Source organism: Orcinus orca, chromosome 15 (assembly GCF_937001465.1).
Source record: "Orcinus orca chromosome 15, mOrcOrc1.1, whole genome shotgun sequence".
Classification (NCBI taxonomy): Eukaryota; Metazoa; Chordata; class Mammalia; order Artiodactyla; family Delphinidae; genus Orcinus; species Orcinus orca.
In genome coordinates, this window is record NC_064573.1 from 60,584,669 (window position 1) to 60,600,469 (window position 15,801).

Below are 15,801 nucleotides of genomic sequence, written 5' to 3' on the forward strand. Positions count from 1 at the left end.
TTATTAATTAAAAACCCTTAAAATATAATTGACCCCTCTAAACAAATATAATAATAGTGTAGTATAAAAGTAAAATGTATGATAACAATGGTACAAATTCTAGGAAGGGAGAGATTGCATTTTATCATTGAACAGTTCTTATATTATACAAAGGTAGTATAATATCACTTAAATATGAATTACTGATGCCCTAAACCAACCACCAATTTACCGAAACAAAGAGTTGACTACTAAGTCAATAAAAGAGGTAAAATGGAATCATAAGAAATTTTAATTTATATAGAAAAAGAGAGGAAGAAAGAATAAATAGGAAAATAGAAGACAACAGAGAGATGATAGATCTCAACTTAAAAATATTAATAGTTATATTAAATGTAAGCGATCTAAATATCTCCAATTAAAAGGCAGAGATTGGACAACAAGGAAGATGATGGAGTAGAAAGCACCAGGATCTGTCTTCTGATCCAGACAACAATTGTACCTGCAGAAACTATCTAAAGTAACTATTTTGGAACTCTGGAGTTTACTTAAAGGCTTGAAGTTCCAGAGAATAGCTTGGCTGGAAAATTACAGTTAATATTGGTCAAATTCAGCCTTCAGTGTGGCAACAGGTCCCCACTCCCCATGCTCCAGCCCCATGAGAGGCAGCAGTGGGAATGGCAACCTGCATTCATGGTGTGGCTTGGTGGAGCTGGGGTGGGCAATAAGCACCTTGTCCTCCAAATACTGAGGTTTGTATTTGAATTGCAGATTGCTGCTTATGGTGACTGAAGTGCAGGTACAAAAGCTGGTCATCATTGTTTCAACTGACTGAAACAGCTTCCAGGGGATTTAAAGGAGCCACATCTTTTTTTGGGGGGGACACATTTGAGAACAACCATGTATATGGAGGAATTCAGAAAACTGTCATAAATGCCCAGGAAAAGATGTAGACTCAGAAAAGAAAAGGGAAGACCTTAAGCTTTCAGTTCAGGTTGATCTCCAGTCAAGACTCTACAACAATTTTTTAAAAACTGAGGCAAACCCTGGGTCTGATTTCCAGAGTTAATACATTATAAAATTCAAATGTCCAGTTTTCAACAAAATATCATAAGGTATACAAAAAAATCAGGTAAATATGACCTAGTCAAAGGAAAAGAAATTATAAACAGAAACCATACCTGAAGATGTGCAGTCACTGGACTTACTAGACAAAGACTTTTATAAAATTGTCTTAAAGATACTCAAAGAGCTAAACAAAGACATGGACAAAGGCAAGAAAATGTTTGAACAAAATGATAATATCAATGAAGAGAAATTATAAAAAAAAGAAACCAAAAATAAATTCTGGAGCTGCAAAGTACAATAACTGAAATGAAAATAACTAGAGAGATTCGAAAGTAGATTTGAGGAAACAGAAGAAAGAATCGGTGAACTTGATAGGACAATCAAAATTATCGAGTCTGAGGAACAAAAACAAAAAAAGAGGGCTTCCCTGGTGGCGCAGTGGTTAAGAATCTGCCTGCCAATGCAGGGGACATGGGTTCGAGCCCTGGTCCGGGAAGATCCCACATGCCGCGGAGCAACTAAGCCCATGTGCCACAACTACTGAGCCTGCACTCTGGAGCCTGCGAGTCACAACTACTGAGCCCATGTGCCACAACTACTGAAGCCCTCGCACCTAGAGCCCGTGCTCCACAACAAGAGAAGCCACTGCAATGAGAAGCCCACGCACTGCAATGAGGAGCAGCCCCCTCTCGCTGCAACTGGAGAAAGCCCGTGCACAGCAACGAAGACCCAATGCAGCCAAAAATAAAATAAATAAATTTATAAAAAAGAATGAAGTAAAGTGAACAGAGCCTAAGAGACCTGTGGGACACCACCCAGTAGACCAACAAATGCATTGTGAGGAGTCCCAGAAGGGGAAGAGAAAGGGAAAGGGGCAGAAAGAATATTTGAAGAAATAATGGCTGAAAATTTCCCAAAAGCGATGAAAGACATGAATCTTCAAGAAGCTTGTAAACTCAAAAAGATGCCCACTGAGACAAAGTATAATCAAACTATTGAAAGTCAGAGAAAGAATCTTGAAAGCAGCAACAGAGAAGCAATTTGTCACATACTTGTAATCCTCAGTCAGATTATCAGCTAATTTCTCATCAGAAACTTTGGAGTCCAGAAGGCAGTGGCCTGATATATTCAAAGTACTAAAAGAAAACAGCTGTCAACCAAGAATTCTATATCTGGCAAAACCATCCTTCAAAAATGCAGGAGAAATTAAGACATTCCCAGATAAACAAAAGTTGAGGGAGTTTATGACCACAAGATCTGCCCCGCAAAGAAATGCTGAAGGGAATCCTGCAAGTGAAATAAAAGGACACTAGACAGTAACATCAAGAAATAAAGACCTCAGTAAAGGTAAGTACAAGGGCAATTATAAAAGCTAGTAGTATTGTAATTTTGGTTTTAAATCCACTTTTGAAATTTTCTACATGATTTAAAAGGCAAATTCATTAAAAAAATTATTCTTTCAAGACCACATGGAACATTAACCAAAATAGACCACATTCTGGGCTACAGCACAAATGATATTCTCTGACAACAACAGAATTAAATTAAATCCAAAGAGAACTATCTCTGGAAAATCCCCAAATGTTTGGAAACCAAATATAAATAGCCAATGGATCAAAGAGGAAACTCAAATGGAAATTAAAACATATTTTGAACTGAATTAAAAATGAAACATACCATATCAAAATTTGTAGGATGCTACTAATGTGGTATTTAAGTGGAAATTTAGACTTAAATTGAATTGTTTCTAAACACCTATATTAGAAAAGAAGAGCTCAAATCAATGACTTCAATTTCCTCCTTTAGAATAATGACAGAAAAGAGACATAAAAAGAAGAGTAAATTAAATCCAAATTTTAATTTAATTTAATTAAGTCAAATAAACACAAAGGAAGAAGAGAAAGGAAATTAAATCTGAGCTGAAATCAATCAACAGAGAAAAACAAGGCCTAGTTCTTTGAGAAGATGATAAATTGATAACCTTTAGCTGGACTGAACAGGAAAAAAAATAAAGAAGGTACAAATTACTAATCTCTGGAATAAATTAAACAACATCATTACTGATTCTACAGATATTCAAAAGGAAATAAGTAAATATTATTGACAACATTATCCCAATAAATTTGACATCTTCCATGCAAAGGCAAATTCCCTGAAAGACACAAACTATGGAAACTCATTCAAGTAGAAATAACCTGAGAAGTCTTATATTTATTAAAGAAATTGAATTTGTGCTTAAAAACTTTCCCATAAAGAAAACTTCAAGCTCATATAGTTTCACAAGTGAATTCTTTCAAAAACTTAAAGAAGAAATAATACAAATTGTAAAACAACTCTTGCAGGAAATATTTGAAATACCTGAATCATTACTCCATACCAAAACCCAATGAAAGAAAACTACTAGCCATTATCTATTATGAACACAGATGAGAGAATTCTAAACAAAATTTTATCAATTCAAACTTAACAATATATAAAAAGGGTAATATCCCTTGACCAAATGAAATTTATCCTAGGAATACCAGGGTGGTTTAATAATCAAAAATCAATTCACCATATTAACAGACTAGAAAAGAATAAAAAAGATCTCAATAGATACACAAAAAGCATTTGACAAAATTTAATATCAATTGTGGATTAAAACTCAGCAGACTAAGAATAGATGGGGATTTCTGTCAACCTAATAAAAAAAAACTATGAAAAACCTATACCTATGAAAAACCTACACCCAATATCATATTTAATGAAGAAAAACCAAAGGCTTTTCCCCACAGGGGAGAACATGACAGAATAACCATTCTTCCTTATTAATTCAACACTGAACTGGAGTTTTAGCAAGTGTGATAAGAAAAGGAAAAGAAGTAAAAGATATCCAAATAGAAAAGAATGAAGGTAAACTATTTTTACTCATAGATGACATGGCCATCTATGTAGAAAACATGATGGAATCTATAAAAGATCTTATAGAATCAATACATGTGTTTGGTATGGTGTCAGAATACAAGATCAGTATACAAAAATTAATTGTATTTTTATGTACTATGTGTAAAAATCAGAAATAAAAACTACCATTTACAAAGGCATTAAAATGATTAAATACTTAAGGGATAACTCTGACAATAGATGTGCAATACCTGTGATTAAAAATTTAAAAGTATTGCTGAGAGAAATTTGAAAATCTAAATAAATGGAGAGATATACCATATTCATATATCAGAAGACTTGATGCTACCCAAACCGTCATACAGATTCAATACAATCCCAAACAAAATCCCAGCAGGCTTTGCTGTAGACATTGACAAAGTGATTTAAAATTCATATGGAAACATAAAGGGCTTAGAATAGCCTAAACAACTTCAAATGTAAAAAAAAGAAAGACTAACATTACTTAAGTTCAAGACTTATTATCAAGCTACAGGTAATCAAGACAGTGACATAAAGATGAGTAGATCAATGGTACAGAATAGTCTATATATAAACCCAACCACATGCACATGGACTCTTGATTTTTAACAGGTGCAAAAGAAAGGACAGTCATTTCAAAAAATGATTCTGAACTATCTGACATCAAAGACAAAACAAACTAAAACTTCTAGAAGAAAACAAAAAAGAAACCTCTGTGAATTTGGGCTTGGCAAGTATTTCTTAACTACCACACCAGAAGCGCGATTCAAAAAAGAACGACTATGAAGTGCACTTCATCAAAACTAAAAACTCAGCTCTTGCAAAGACACTAGTAAGAGAACGATAGTCCATAGACTGGGGAAATATTTGGAAAAATATATATCTGATAAATGATTTGTATCCTGATTTTCTAAACAACTCTCAGAACACAATTGTTAAGAAAACAAAGAAGATTTTTAAAAATGGGTAAAGTATTTTAACAGACACTTCATCAAAAAGATATATGAGCATAAAATCAGCTCATGAAAAAATTCTCAGCCTCACTAGTCATTAGGGAAATGCATTAAATTAAAACTGCAATGAATTGCCTCTACACAACGATTAGAATGCCTGAAATTTAAGAAGATTGACTATACTAAGAGAGGATGAAAAAGAAATGAACCCTTACACTGCAACATGGCTAAATCTCAAAACAACTAGGCATGGGGAAAGAGATCAGGCCTGCCTCCCGCCCCAACCCAGGCTAATAATAATATCAACAATAACAATAATAATAATAGTAACATTAAAAAGTATATACTATATGATTCCATTTATATAAAATCCTAGAAAATATAATCTAATCGAGTTAGAGATAGCCATCAGTGGTTACCTGGAGATGGGATGGGAGGAGGCTGAGGGCAGGAGAGATTAAAAGGGGATGAGAAGGGACTTCCCTGGTGGTCCAGTGGTTAAGACACCACCTTCCCATGCAGGGGGTGCGGGTTCAATCCCTGGTCGGGGAACTAAGGCCCCACATGCCGTGGGGTGCGGCCAAAATTATTTTTTAATAAATAAATAATCTTTAAAGTTAACATATATTAAAAAAATGGGGGGGTGATGAGGAAACTCTTGGGATGGACGGGTGTGTTCATTACCTTGATCGTGGTGATGGTTTCACAGGTATGTTTATGTCAAAACTGATCAAATTGTATCCTTTAAATATATGCAGTTTATTTCATATCAATTATACCTCATGAAGGCTGTTAAGAAAAACAATTATACTACTTCCACCAAAAATGAGTAACTAGCAAGTTTATGAAAACCTTTGTCAAATTTTCTCAGAAAAAAGCTTCTTTAGAAGAAACTCTGAAGAGAAAAATCAATGCCTCTTGGTTCCCATTTCCAGAGCTAATCTCTTATCCTTGAGTCAGTCGCTTAGAACTAAAATGAAGATAACAACAGCTGAAGTTACTGCATAAGTAACATTCTGAACTTCAGAAAGCCAAGCGGTTACGAGGTAACATCATTCAGTATATTTATCCTCAAAATACTTTGCAAGTCAGCCAAATTGGCTTATCTACAGTGTAAAAAATTAATGAGGTGTTACTGCATTGAATTAAAATCCAGACCATGAATAAGAATCTTAGCTCTAATAAACAAGATGATCACACTTTCCAATAAACATTTGATAGCAAAATAATTGTTTTGTTCCAAAATGCCCTTTCTCAAAAGATCACTTTAATTTTTCATCAGCTGTTATCTTAACTTGAAGAAATAGTCCTTCTTCCCACAAGAAATTCTACCATCTTTAATTTGCTATTAATTTTTAAGGTTGAAAGCACCTAAATGTACCATCCAGAGATAATCTGTAATATGTTCATTAATACTAATCATTTGGAGCAAATTTAGAAAAAGTACAACCGCCAACTATGCCTAATCTCTGTTCCTCTTCATATTTTGATAGACTAAATGTAAAATGAGTCATTTTTTTACTTGGCAAGGTTCACTGGACCCCACTTTATCCTTGAGAGCAGGGACAGCACTTGGGCAGAAGGTCCTGACCTATGGTGACCTGTGCAGGTGAGCTGCTCTGCAGAAATGAAGGCTCCAGAATGAGCCTGACCTGTCAGGTCAACCAGGGCACCCAGGTCCCACAGAGGACAGGGCGGATCCTCCCTGAAAACCAGACAGAGACCCTTCCTGTCTGGGTAGACGCCCTCAACAGCAAAGGTGAGACACAGGTAGTCAAGGCTGGAATTCTGGAAGGCCAGGTTGGGAGGTTTCAGGTTCTGGTTGGACAGACGTCCAGTGCCAAGGGTCGTCTGCCTGGTGAGAGGCAGTAGCTGCTTTGTACACAATGCCAGGTGTCACCCTGGGATCCTGGGTCAACACCACACCCACTTATGGCCCCAGGTGACCACGAGGTTGTGGGGAATCGCCCAAACGGACTCAGGGGTTCAAGTATTTACTTTCTACCGATTTTCCATTTATCTGTGGAAAGTCAATTCATGTCTCTTGGCTCCTATTTTTTGCCTTTTAGATGAGCACAAATGAACTGGGTCTAACACCTGTCACTTAATCATAAGAATCTTTCCAAAAGGAAACCAAAAGTTTGGTTACTGTTACGTCACCTACCAACTGGATAAATTAAACAACCACTGATTACCTGGGGTGCCATCGGTAACAAAAAGAGAAAGTGTTAACCAGTGGGTCCATTTACATTCTTCATCATTAAGATGACCCGCTTGACATTAATTATCCCCACACTGGACCGCTTTCAGAGGAGGTTCTTGCCAACTGGCCTCCATTAAGAACCGTTTCGCCTTTCTGTGCTGTCTGTGTTACCAAAGCTCAGATGGCTCTAATGAGAGGCAACACCGTGGCCATCCTGGGTGAGGCTGCAAACACGCTTAAACAACCTGGATTAGACAGCCACTTACAAAGCCAACTGCAGCCAACGTCACCCAAGGGCCGACTGCCTTGTGTCACTTTCTAGAGGACCCACTGGCTTCTCCAAACTAGAAGCCAGAGACATACAGCATCAGGGCTGTTATGACTCCTGACATATTATTGACATTTTTATGACTAGTATAAAAATAGGGTAAATATAATAAATACTACTGTACTTGTCATGTTTGTTTTTTCACATTTTCCTCATTGGTCACAGAATAGTTAAACAGTGATGCTGGAGTCTGAGGCTTTGCTTTTTCTCTCTTACATTGTTTTAACACTGGAATAAACATAGGGTTTTCCTTCACTAAACATAATGCATTTTCTTATCGTGATTTATTGAAATAGGACGTGGAAAGGGCAACATAGGACAAATCGTTGTGTATTTATTTAATAGAAAATGCTGCCTCCATAGGGAATGACCCGAGAATCTCCCCTGTTCCTTCCCACATTCTCGTTCATTTTCAAATTGCACAACTTAAGGTGAAAAAAGCAGCAAAACAACAAAATGAACTTGAGCAAAGAAATCCAACCCGCGACTCCTGTGACTGTTGTAGAGCAAGTTCAGAGCTGTAATGAAAGCCAGTAAGAGGTGGTAAGACACGACTTAGAGTCATTCAGTCACACACCCATTTCAGTGCCCACCGCGCACAAACATTCACGACTCGGGGTGAGAAGTAAATGCACGGGCTACGTCATTCTCTATGTCATGATAAGAAAACAGTAGACGTTTGACTCTCCTGTCAAGCCCTCCACCCTGGCCCACATCAGGACTTTCACCTGTATTGTCCAGATAATTGAAGGTGAGAAAACAAAGACCCTGTGCCTTTGGTCCAGGGCTGTTTTCAGATGAGTTCACCTCAGAATTGCTTGCGGTGTCATCTTCACAAGGAAACAGTCAACAGTGAGCTGACAAACTGTTAAAACTGGCTTTTCGTGAAGTCATCGATGAGTAGACATTTGTTTACAGTATTCAGTGCATTTCTGCTCACGTTCAGGGACACTGCAGAGCAAGTCAGGTCCACCTGCCTTTGTCCCGTCCTCCACCCAGCGCACCTCCCGCACTTTCGGTGCAGAAAACCCACAGGACACAAGCTGGCTGGGACTTGTGGCTTCATCAGTCTGGCCAACCTCACAAGGAGGAACACAGGTGAGGACTCTGAACACCAGCCCAACACCTTGATCCTTGCCTCCTTGCCTTCAAAATATAAGGTGTTTCCTGTCTACAGAAATTCCCCAGGAAACACAAAACCTTTGGAAGGGGCCACCCTTGGGACTAGCTAAGCCAAGTTTTGTTTAGTCTGCCATTTTTCTTAGGGAGACCTGCCAGAGTAAGTTGGGATTGGGCTCCATTCCATTAAACAAACTGTGTTGAGTGGTATGTTATCTGTCTTATATAAGTTATGTGGATTCGTTTTAAAGCTTTATTTTGCTGGATCAACTTCACAAGAAAGGGCACTACATTTTTTATGGTTATAACCATATAAAACCATACGCTCCAGCATTTCAGAATCCTACTCTCACTCCACCTTACCTTCCCATAGGTACTCTCATAACTATCAAAAAAGAGCCCTGGGGCTTCCCTGGTGGCGCAGTGGTTGAGAGTCCGCCTGCCGATGCAGGGGACACGCGTTTGTGCCCCGGTCCGGGAGGATCCTACATGCTGCTGAGCGGCTGGGCCCGTGAGCCATGGCCGCTGAGCCTGCGCGTCTGGAGCCTGTGCTCCACAACGGGAGAGGCCACAACAGTGAGAGGCCCACGTACCGCAAAAAAAAAAAAAAAAAAAAAGAGCCCTGAATTTTGTTTTGGAAAATATGGTCACGCCAGGTCTGTGCACAAACGGGAGGGAATCACTAACTCTCCTCCCCAGGCAGCCCTCCTCCCTGCCCCTCCTCCACGTCCTCCCGGGTTTCCAGTTCACTCCGTCCATTGCTGGTCCGTGCCCACCTTCTCCACGTGCTTCCCTGGCTAGAATGATGGAGAAACTCCCCCCAGGTGCAGGTGGAGTTGGAAGGAAGCATATGATCTCTTGGGGCCCTTGGGCTGAAAGAAGACATCACTCTAGAAAAACACGAGCCCACAGAGGTGTGCCCCACGCAGGTGCGGGATTTGAGGTCACAACACCTGCGTACAGACCAGTGGAGTAGCATCGTGTGGGCCCAGGACCAGGGAAACCTCCAGACCCTCCCGCAGGGCAGAGCACTAACCAGCCCCGTGGAGGCTCCTTTACAACTGAGGACCGTGGGTTTGCTTCTTGGTCATCATGAGTTTTACCTAAATTTACAAGTAACCTGGGTGCTCATTACAACGTCACTCAAGAGGGCAAAAATGAGTAATCCTAATCTCCCCGGTCAGAAATCAGGGAGTGACTACGCTATAAGATAGCTACACAATCAAACACAATCAAACACTTTGCAGGCTATGAAAATCACACTCTAGAAGAACATTTCATAACATGGGAAGATACAGAACTTGCATAAAGCAAGTTATAAAACAGCATGTGCATCACGATTCAAAGTTTGTTTTTAAAAAACACATATATGCATAGGAAAAATGCTGGAAGAATACAGACCAAAAATGAACAGTATTTTGGGGAGTTAGGATTATATTTTTTTCAAGTGTTTTTCCTGATTCTTTATATTTTTCCAAATAATCACCAACAAGCACGTATTATACTAACGATAAATCAATTCAATATTTCTAAAAATAAAGATAGTTCTCATCAAAAAGCCTATTTGAAAGCTTACAAGAAGATAAAAACAACCTGGATTGTTTTGAGGAGAGCCACATCTGAACCTGGACACATGAGCTGGAGTCTCTGTGGTTATGAGATTTGGGACAAACACCTACACAAGATGACTTTTTTTTTTCTGCTTGTTTCCAGTTTGTTTTCTTCCAACTCAGAATTCATTGGTGGAAAGCAATGCATTGAAATTATGCCTTAAGAAAAAGCTATTGTTTAAAATATGTAAATTTTCAAGCTTTCAAGGGCTAAAAGGCAATGTCCTATTGTCACCAAGTAAATGGGGGGAAGACTCTACAATAAGGCAGTGTATATACGTATATATGATATATATATGTACATGCACATACACGTATATACGTATATATATAAATGTGTATATATTGCATTGTTTAGCTCAAACTATCTATACTCTGATAAGCAACCCAACTTCTAATGACTCTATGAGATCATAGCAATGAAGCTTTTAAACTTTTTCAAGGTAATTATCTTCAAAATGTTTATAATAACTTACAGTCATAATTTTGAGACAATCTAAATGCAAATAAATACGGTAAGCTGTTACACTATTAGGACTGCTATTATCCACACCATATGTTGGCAAGCCTGGTTCACCACCTGTTTGGAGAGGACTTGTGAGCTAATAATGGTTTTTACATTTTTAAGTGGTTGGGAAAAATCAAAAGAAAAATAATATTTCATGAAATGTGAAAATAGTTTGAAATCCAAAGTTCGGTGTCCACGAAGTTTTGCTGGAACCCAGCCACACACATTCTTTAAAATCTCATCCAGAACTGCTTTTGCAATAAAACAGCTTCTTGGAAGAATTACGGCAGAGACCGTAGGCCTGCAAAGTCAAAAATATTTACAGTACTAACTGATCCTGTACAGAAAAAGTGTTTTCAAAGTGGTTCTGAATATCCTTTGTATTTCCTATCATCAGTCTCTAGATAGCAGAAAAGAGTCTTAAATTGGGGGGTATGGGGAGACTAAGGCCCCACAGAAGATATTTACCTTTCCAATTAAACCACCCCTAAAAGCCAGCCCTTCCAAAAGTACAAAACTTTTTTCTACATGTGTTCAATAAACCAAAAATTAAATGTCTAGAAGAAACTGAAATATTCATTTAATCTAGAACTAATGTCTGTACTGAAATTTTGCATTTATTCACTCTTGCCTAAAATAAATATTGTGTAAATCTGTACCACAAAAAGAGCTTCGCAGTTTTCCCCCAGCTTTATTGAGGTACAACTGACATGTGAAATTGTAATATATTTAAAGTGGACAGCACGATGATTTGATATAAGTATACGTTGTGAAATGTAGTACCTCAGTCAAGTTAACTAACAGTCAATCACCTCACATAGTTACTCTTTTTCTTTTCCTTTCTTTTTTTTTTTTTCTTGGTAAGAATGCTTAAGATCTACTCTCCTAGCAAATTTCAATACAATGTTATTACAATACAGTGTGATTAACCTGCTGTTCACAGATCCTCAGAATTTACTAATCTTATACCTGAAAGTTTGTACCTTTTACCCACCCCTCCCTATTTCCCTCACCCCCCAGCCCCTGGCAACCACCACTCCACTCTCTGTTTCTGTAAGTTTGACTTTTGTTTAGATTCCACATATAGGGTGAGATCATCCAGTATTTGTCTTTCTCTGTCTGACTCATTTCACTCAGCATAATGCCCTCCAGGTCCACCCACATTGTTGCAAATGGCAGGACTTCCTTCTTTTTTATGGCCGAGTAATATTCCTTATATGTTTATACCAAGCTTTCTTTATCCATCAGTCCATCAATAAGCACCTAGGTTATTGTCTTGTCTCCTCCGTGTTCTGTGTCTATGTAACATTCTTCTCTTTTTAGACGGAATTATGCTTGTTACACCTCCAGGTTAAGCAAACTGGATTTAGAATTAGGTAGACTCTGTGTGTGTGTTTGTGTGCGTGTGTGTGTGTTGGGTATATCTTTTTTATCTGACTATAAGTGGTTTTAGGACTTGACTCACTTTTTTTTTTAGCCTTGTACAGAGATAGCCACAAACTAGCTTGTAAGTACTGTGAGTAAGGAGAGTGGGTCACACGCGCACACACGCGCACACACTCCCTGCTTCTTCACATTTACTGTCACATGAAAACCATCTTAGGATCTCCTGCAAGAAGGATGAGATCTCTATTGTCCGCGTGATAACATTATTCATGTTCCTTTAAAATGCAGGTATCTCACTTCAACAAGAAGACGAAAAGCACCTGCACCACCTCGCTGGGCGCATGGAGAGAATCCTCACACTGTTCTCACCAAACCCACAATTCTCTCCTGCCCCTTCCGTTCCCCTTTCTTTTTTTCTGGAACTTTCCATTCTGGACTTTTCCACAGAAAAATCAAAGTTAAAATAGGACAATGGATAACCCCATGCCAACCACCTAGTTTAGATCATTTTATTTATTTTTCTCTCCTTCTCTTTCTATCTCCCTCTGTGGGTCTGCGGGTCTCTCCCACAATGGTTGCTAAAACAGGAGGAAGTCGCAGACATCCCTAAAGAATTCACCATGTATGTCCTAAATTAACAACATTTTCTTGGATATCCACATACAATCACACACCTAAGAATTAACAGGAATTCTATACTGTCAGCTAATAACCAGTGACTATTGAAATTTCCCCTTTTAACCTCAGAATGCCTCATAGAGATTTGTCGTTGAACAAGGGTGTAATCCAGGGTCAGGCTTCCCATCTGTCTGCGAGGTTTCTTCACTTCTTTAAACTAGAACAGTCCCTGCCCAACTCCCTCCACATACATTTCTTTTTCAGGATACTGATTTTTGAAGAGACCAGATCATTTCCCTTACAGGTTGTACATTCTGGACTTTGATGATCGCTTTCCTGTGGAGTCATTTATTTATTTATTAATGTTTTTATTGGAGTATAATTGCTTTACAATGGTGTGTTAGTTTCTGCTGTTTAACAAAGTGAATCAGCTATACATATGCATATATCCCCGTTATCTCTTCCCTCTTGCGTCTCCCTCCCACCCTCCCTATCCCACCCCCCTAGGTGGTCACAAAGCACCGAGCTGATCTCTCTGTGCTATGCGACTGCTTCCCACTAGCTATTTTACATTCGGTAGTGTATGTATGTCCATATATACACTACCACTCTCTCACTTTGTCCCAGCTTACCCTTCCCCCTCCCCATGTCCTCAAGTCTATTCTCTAGTAGGTCTGCATCTTTATTCCGGTCTTGCCCCTAGGTTCTTTATGACCTTTTTTTTTTTTAGATTCCATATATATGTGTTAGCATACAGTATTTGTTTTTCTCTTTCTGACTTACGTCACTCTGTATGACAGACTCTAGGTCCATCCACCTCACTAAAAATAACTCAATTTCAGGTCTTTTTATGGCTGAGTAATATTCCATTGTATATATGTGCCACATCTTCTTTATCCATTCATCTGTCGATGGACACTTAGGTTGCTTCCATGTCCTGGCTATTGTAAATAGTGCTGCAATGAACATTGTGGTACATGACTCTTTTTGAATTATGGTTTTCTCAGGATATGTGCCCAGTAGTGGGATTCCTGGGTCATATGGTAGTTCTATTTTTAGTTTTTTAAGGAACCTCCATACTGTTCTCCATAGTGGCTGTATCAATTTACATTCCCACCAACAGTGTATGAGGGTTCCCTTTTCTCCCTGTGGAGTCATTTAAATCATATTTCTATCCTTTATATTTCCTGTAAAGCGAAAGTTAGGTCTAAAGGTTTAACAATATGATGCCATATTCCCCACAATGCATCAAGCCTAGAAGTCTGAAATGTCAAGGGATCCCACCTTGGTAATGTTAGTTTGGATCAATTGGTTAAGGTGCTGACCACCATTGCAAAGGTCTTTTCCCTTTGTAATTAGCAAATGATAATCAGTGAGGTTATACTCCGTCGTTGTTGCAAACAGCCTTCATCCCAGCAACCTCTTTAAGTCGTGGTTTCAGTTTGTGAATAGATCTAAGTATTTCATTACAAATTGATTGATAAATGGTAATTTTCTAATTCTAGTATTCCTTTCCCTTTCATTAGCTGGTGTCATCCTGTCAAGAAGAGTTTTCCCTCATTAACTGAGAATGGCCTGGAGTTCCTTCTAAAAAGTCGAAGTAAATGCTGGGTTCTTTACCTTTAATTCCCATTTCATAGTAAGAATTTGGGATAGTAATCACTGACAACTGAAGCAAATTAGATATTTCTCTCTGTCTCCCTGTCTCTCTCTCTCATATGACACACACACATCATGGACTCATGCATTTTTACTTTTACATTTTTATAATCATTTGTTTTTGATTAATGATGCTGACAAATGATGCTCAGTTTGTCCTCTGTTTGCCCTTGAGAGCTCCTTACAGCTGATGCTCTGACATGTCCTTATTATCCTTTGCTGTAAAATGTTCTTCCTGGGTCTCTTTCCATGGCTGAGACCATGTGTCTGTCCTTTGCTACAAAGAGCAGCTTCCCCTCCCCGCCGTGTCCCAGCAGCACCTCCATTTGAAGCGACACCTCCTCACTCTAGACAGTGTCAGCCAATACATTCAAGGCAGAGCCAGCTTCCCCATCCCTGCCAAACCCTGGCTTGACACGTCAATGGGCATCCAGGAGAGCCCCAGCAGATGCACAGTGCCCGGCGGGGTCACAAGGGGGCCCTCCCGAGGGCTCGCGGATTATCTTACTGAACTGTGAAATGTCTAGCAGTTGATTCCTCTTACCTGGCATAGTAGTCGTTGGGAGGGACTGCTTCTTGGAAGAACTGGAACTGGTACAAATACAGTCCAATCAAGTGTCCCGCAGTGAAGATAGCCAGCAGGACACAGAGACAGCTGAACAGCAAGGGGTCGAAGGTTCGGCACCAGGACCACCAGGTGCACAGACCCAAAAACACAAAGAAGTACACGGACGAGGTCAGAGAGGGCAGCATCATTCCTGAGGAGGGAGAAACGCTAGAGTGAGACACCGCGTAGACACAGAAACCGTGCGCCTCGCAGGAAACGTCACTATTGGAGATGACGTGAACTTCCTTCCTATGCTTTTAGTACAATTCATCACACTTTATTGAAAAATCAGAATTAATGCTATTCTTAACATGAAAAAAAGTCACATGTAAAGTGAAATTTGTAAATATGGGGAAATACCAGATGATGAAGAAACCCTACCTGTGGCGTTTGGGCCCCGCAAACATCCACTTTTCATACCAGTAGAATTTAGCTTATTTACCTGCCTGTTTCCATCTATCTACTCTCCCCCAATTCTTCAGGAATACTGTATGTGCACTCTAACTTTCCCCAATAAATTTTTTAAAATAATGATTTGCTTTGGTTTGTTTGTTAACTAGGATTCATAATACTACATTCTGTGGCAGCTAAAGTCTCACTAAACCTTTGCCTGATGAAATTTGATTTGCACTACCACTAAACGGGGAAATGTAAAATGAGGTCATTCCTTTACAGGTATTTAAAAACTTCGGGGGGAGCAATGACTTCCCATCAAAATCCTGAGTTACATTTCTTGAGAAATACTATTCACTTTTCCATTTTTTAACTTTCCTATGGAAAAACAGTTAAATTGTTTCATCTCGTGAAATTTCACCGAAGCAGGATGGAATAAAGTTCACAGTACCTCTGGGGCAACGGG

The 15,801-nt window shown here is 39.0% G+C and overlaps 1 protein-coding gene across 1 annotated transcript in view; it reads right to left on the reverse strand.

The window, feature by feature from the left end:
- PIEZO2 (piezo type mechanosensitive ion channel component 2) overlaps positions 1–15,801 on the reverse strand; it is a 151,493-nt gene that overhangs the window by 119,070 nt on the left and 16,622 nt on the right. Inside the window, exon 3 of the mRNA XM_049698180.1 lies at positions 14,880–15,093. Within this exon, the coding sequence (XP_049554137.1) occupies positions 14,880–15,093 (214 nt within the window). The remainder of the gene's footprint in view (positions 1–14,879; positions 15,094–15,801) is intronic.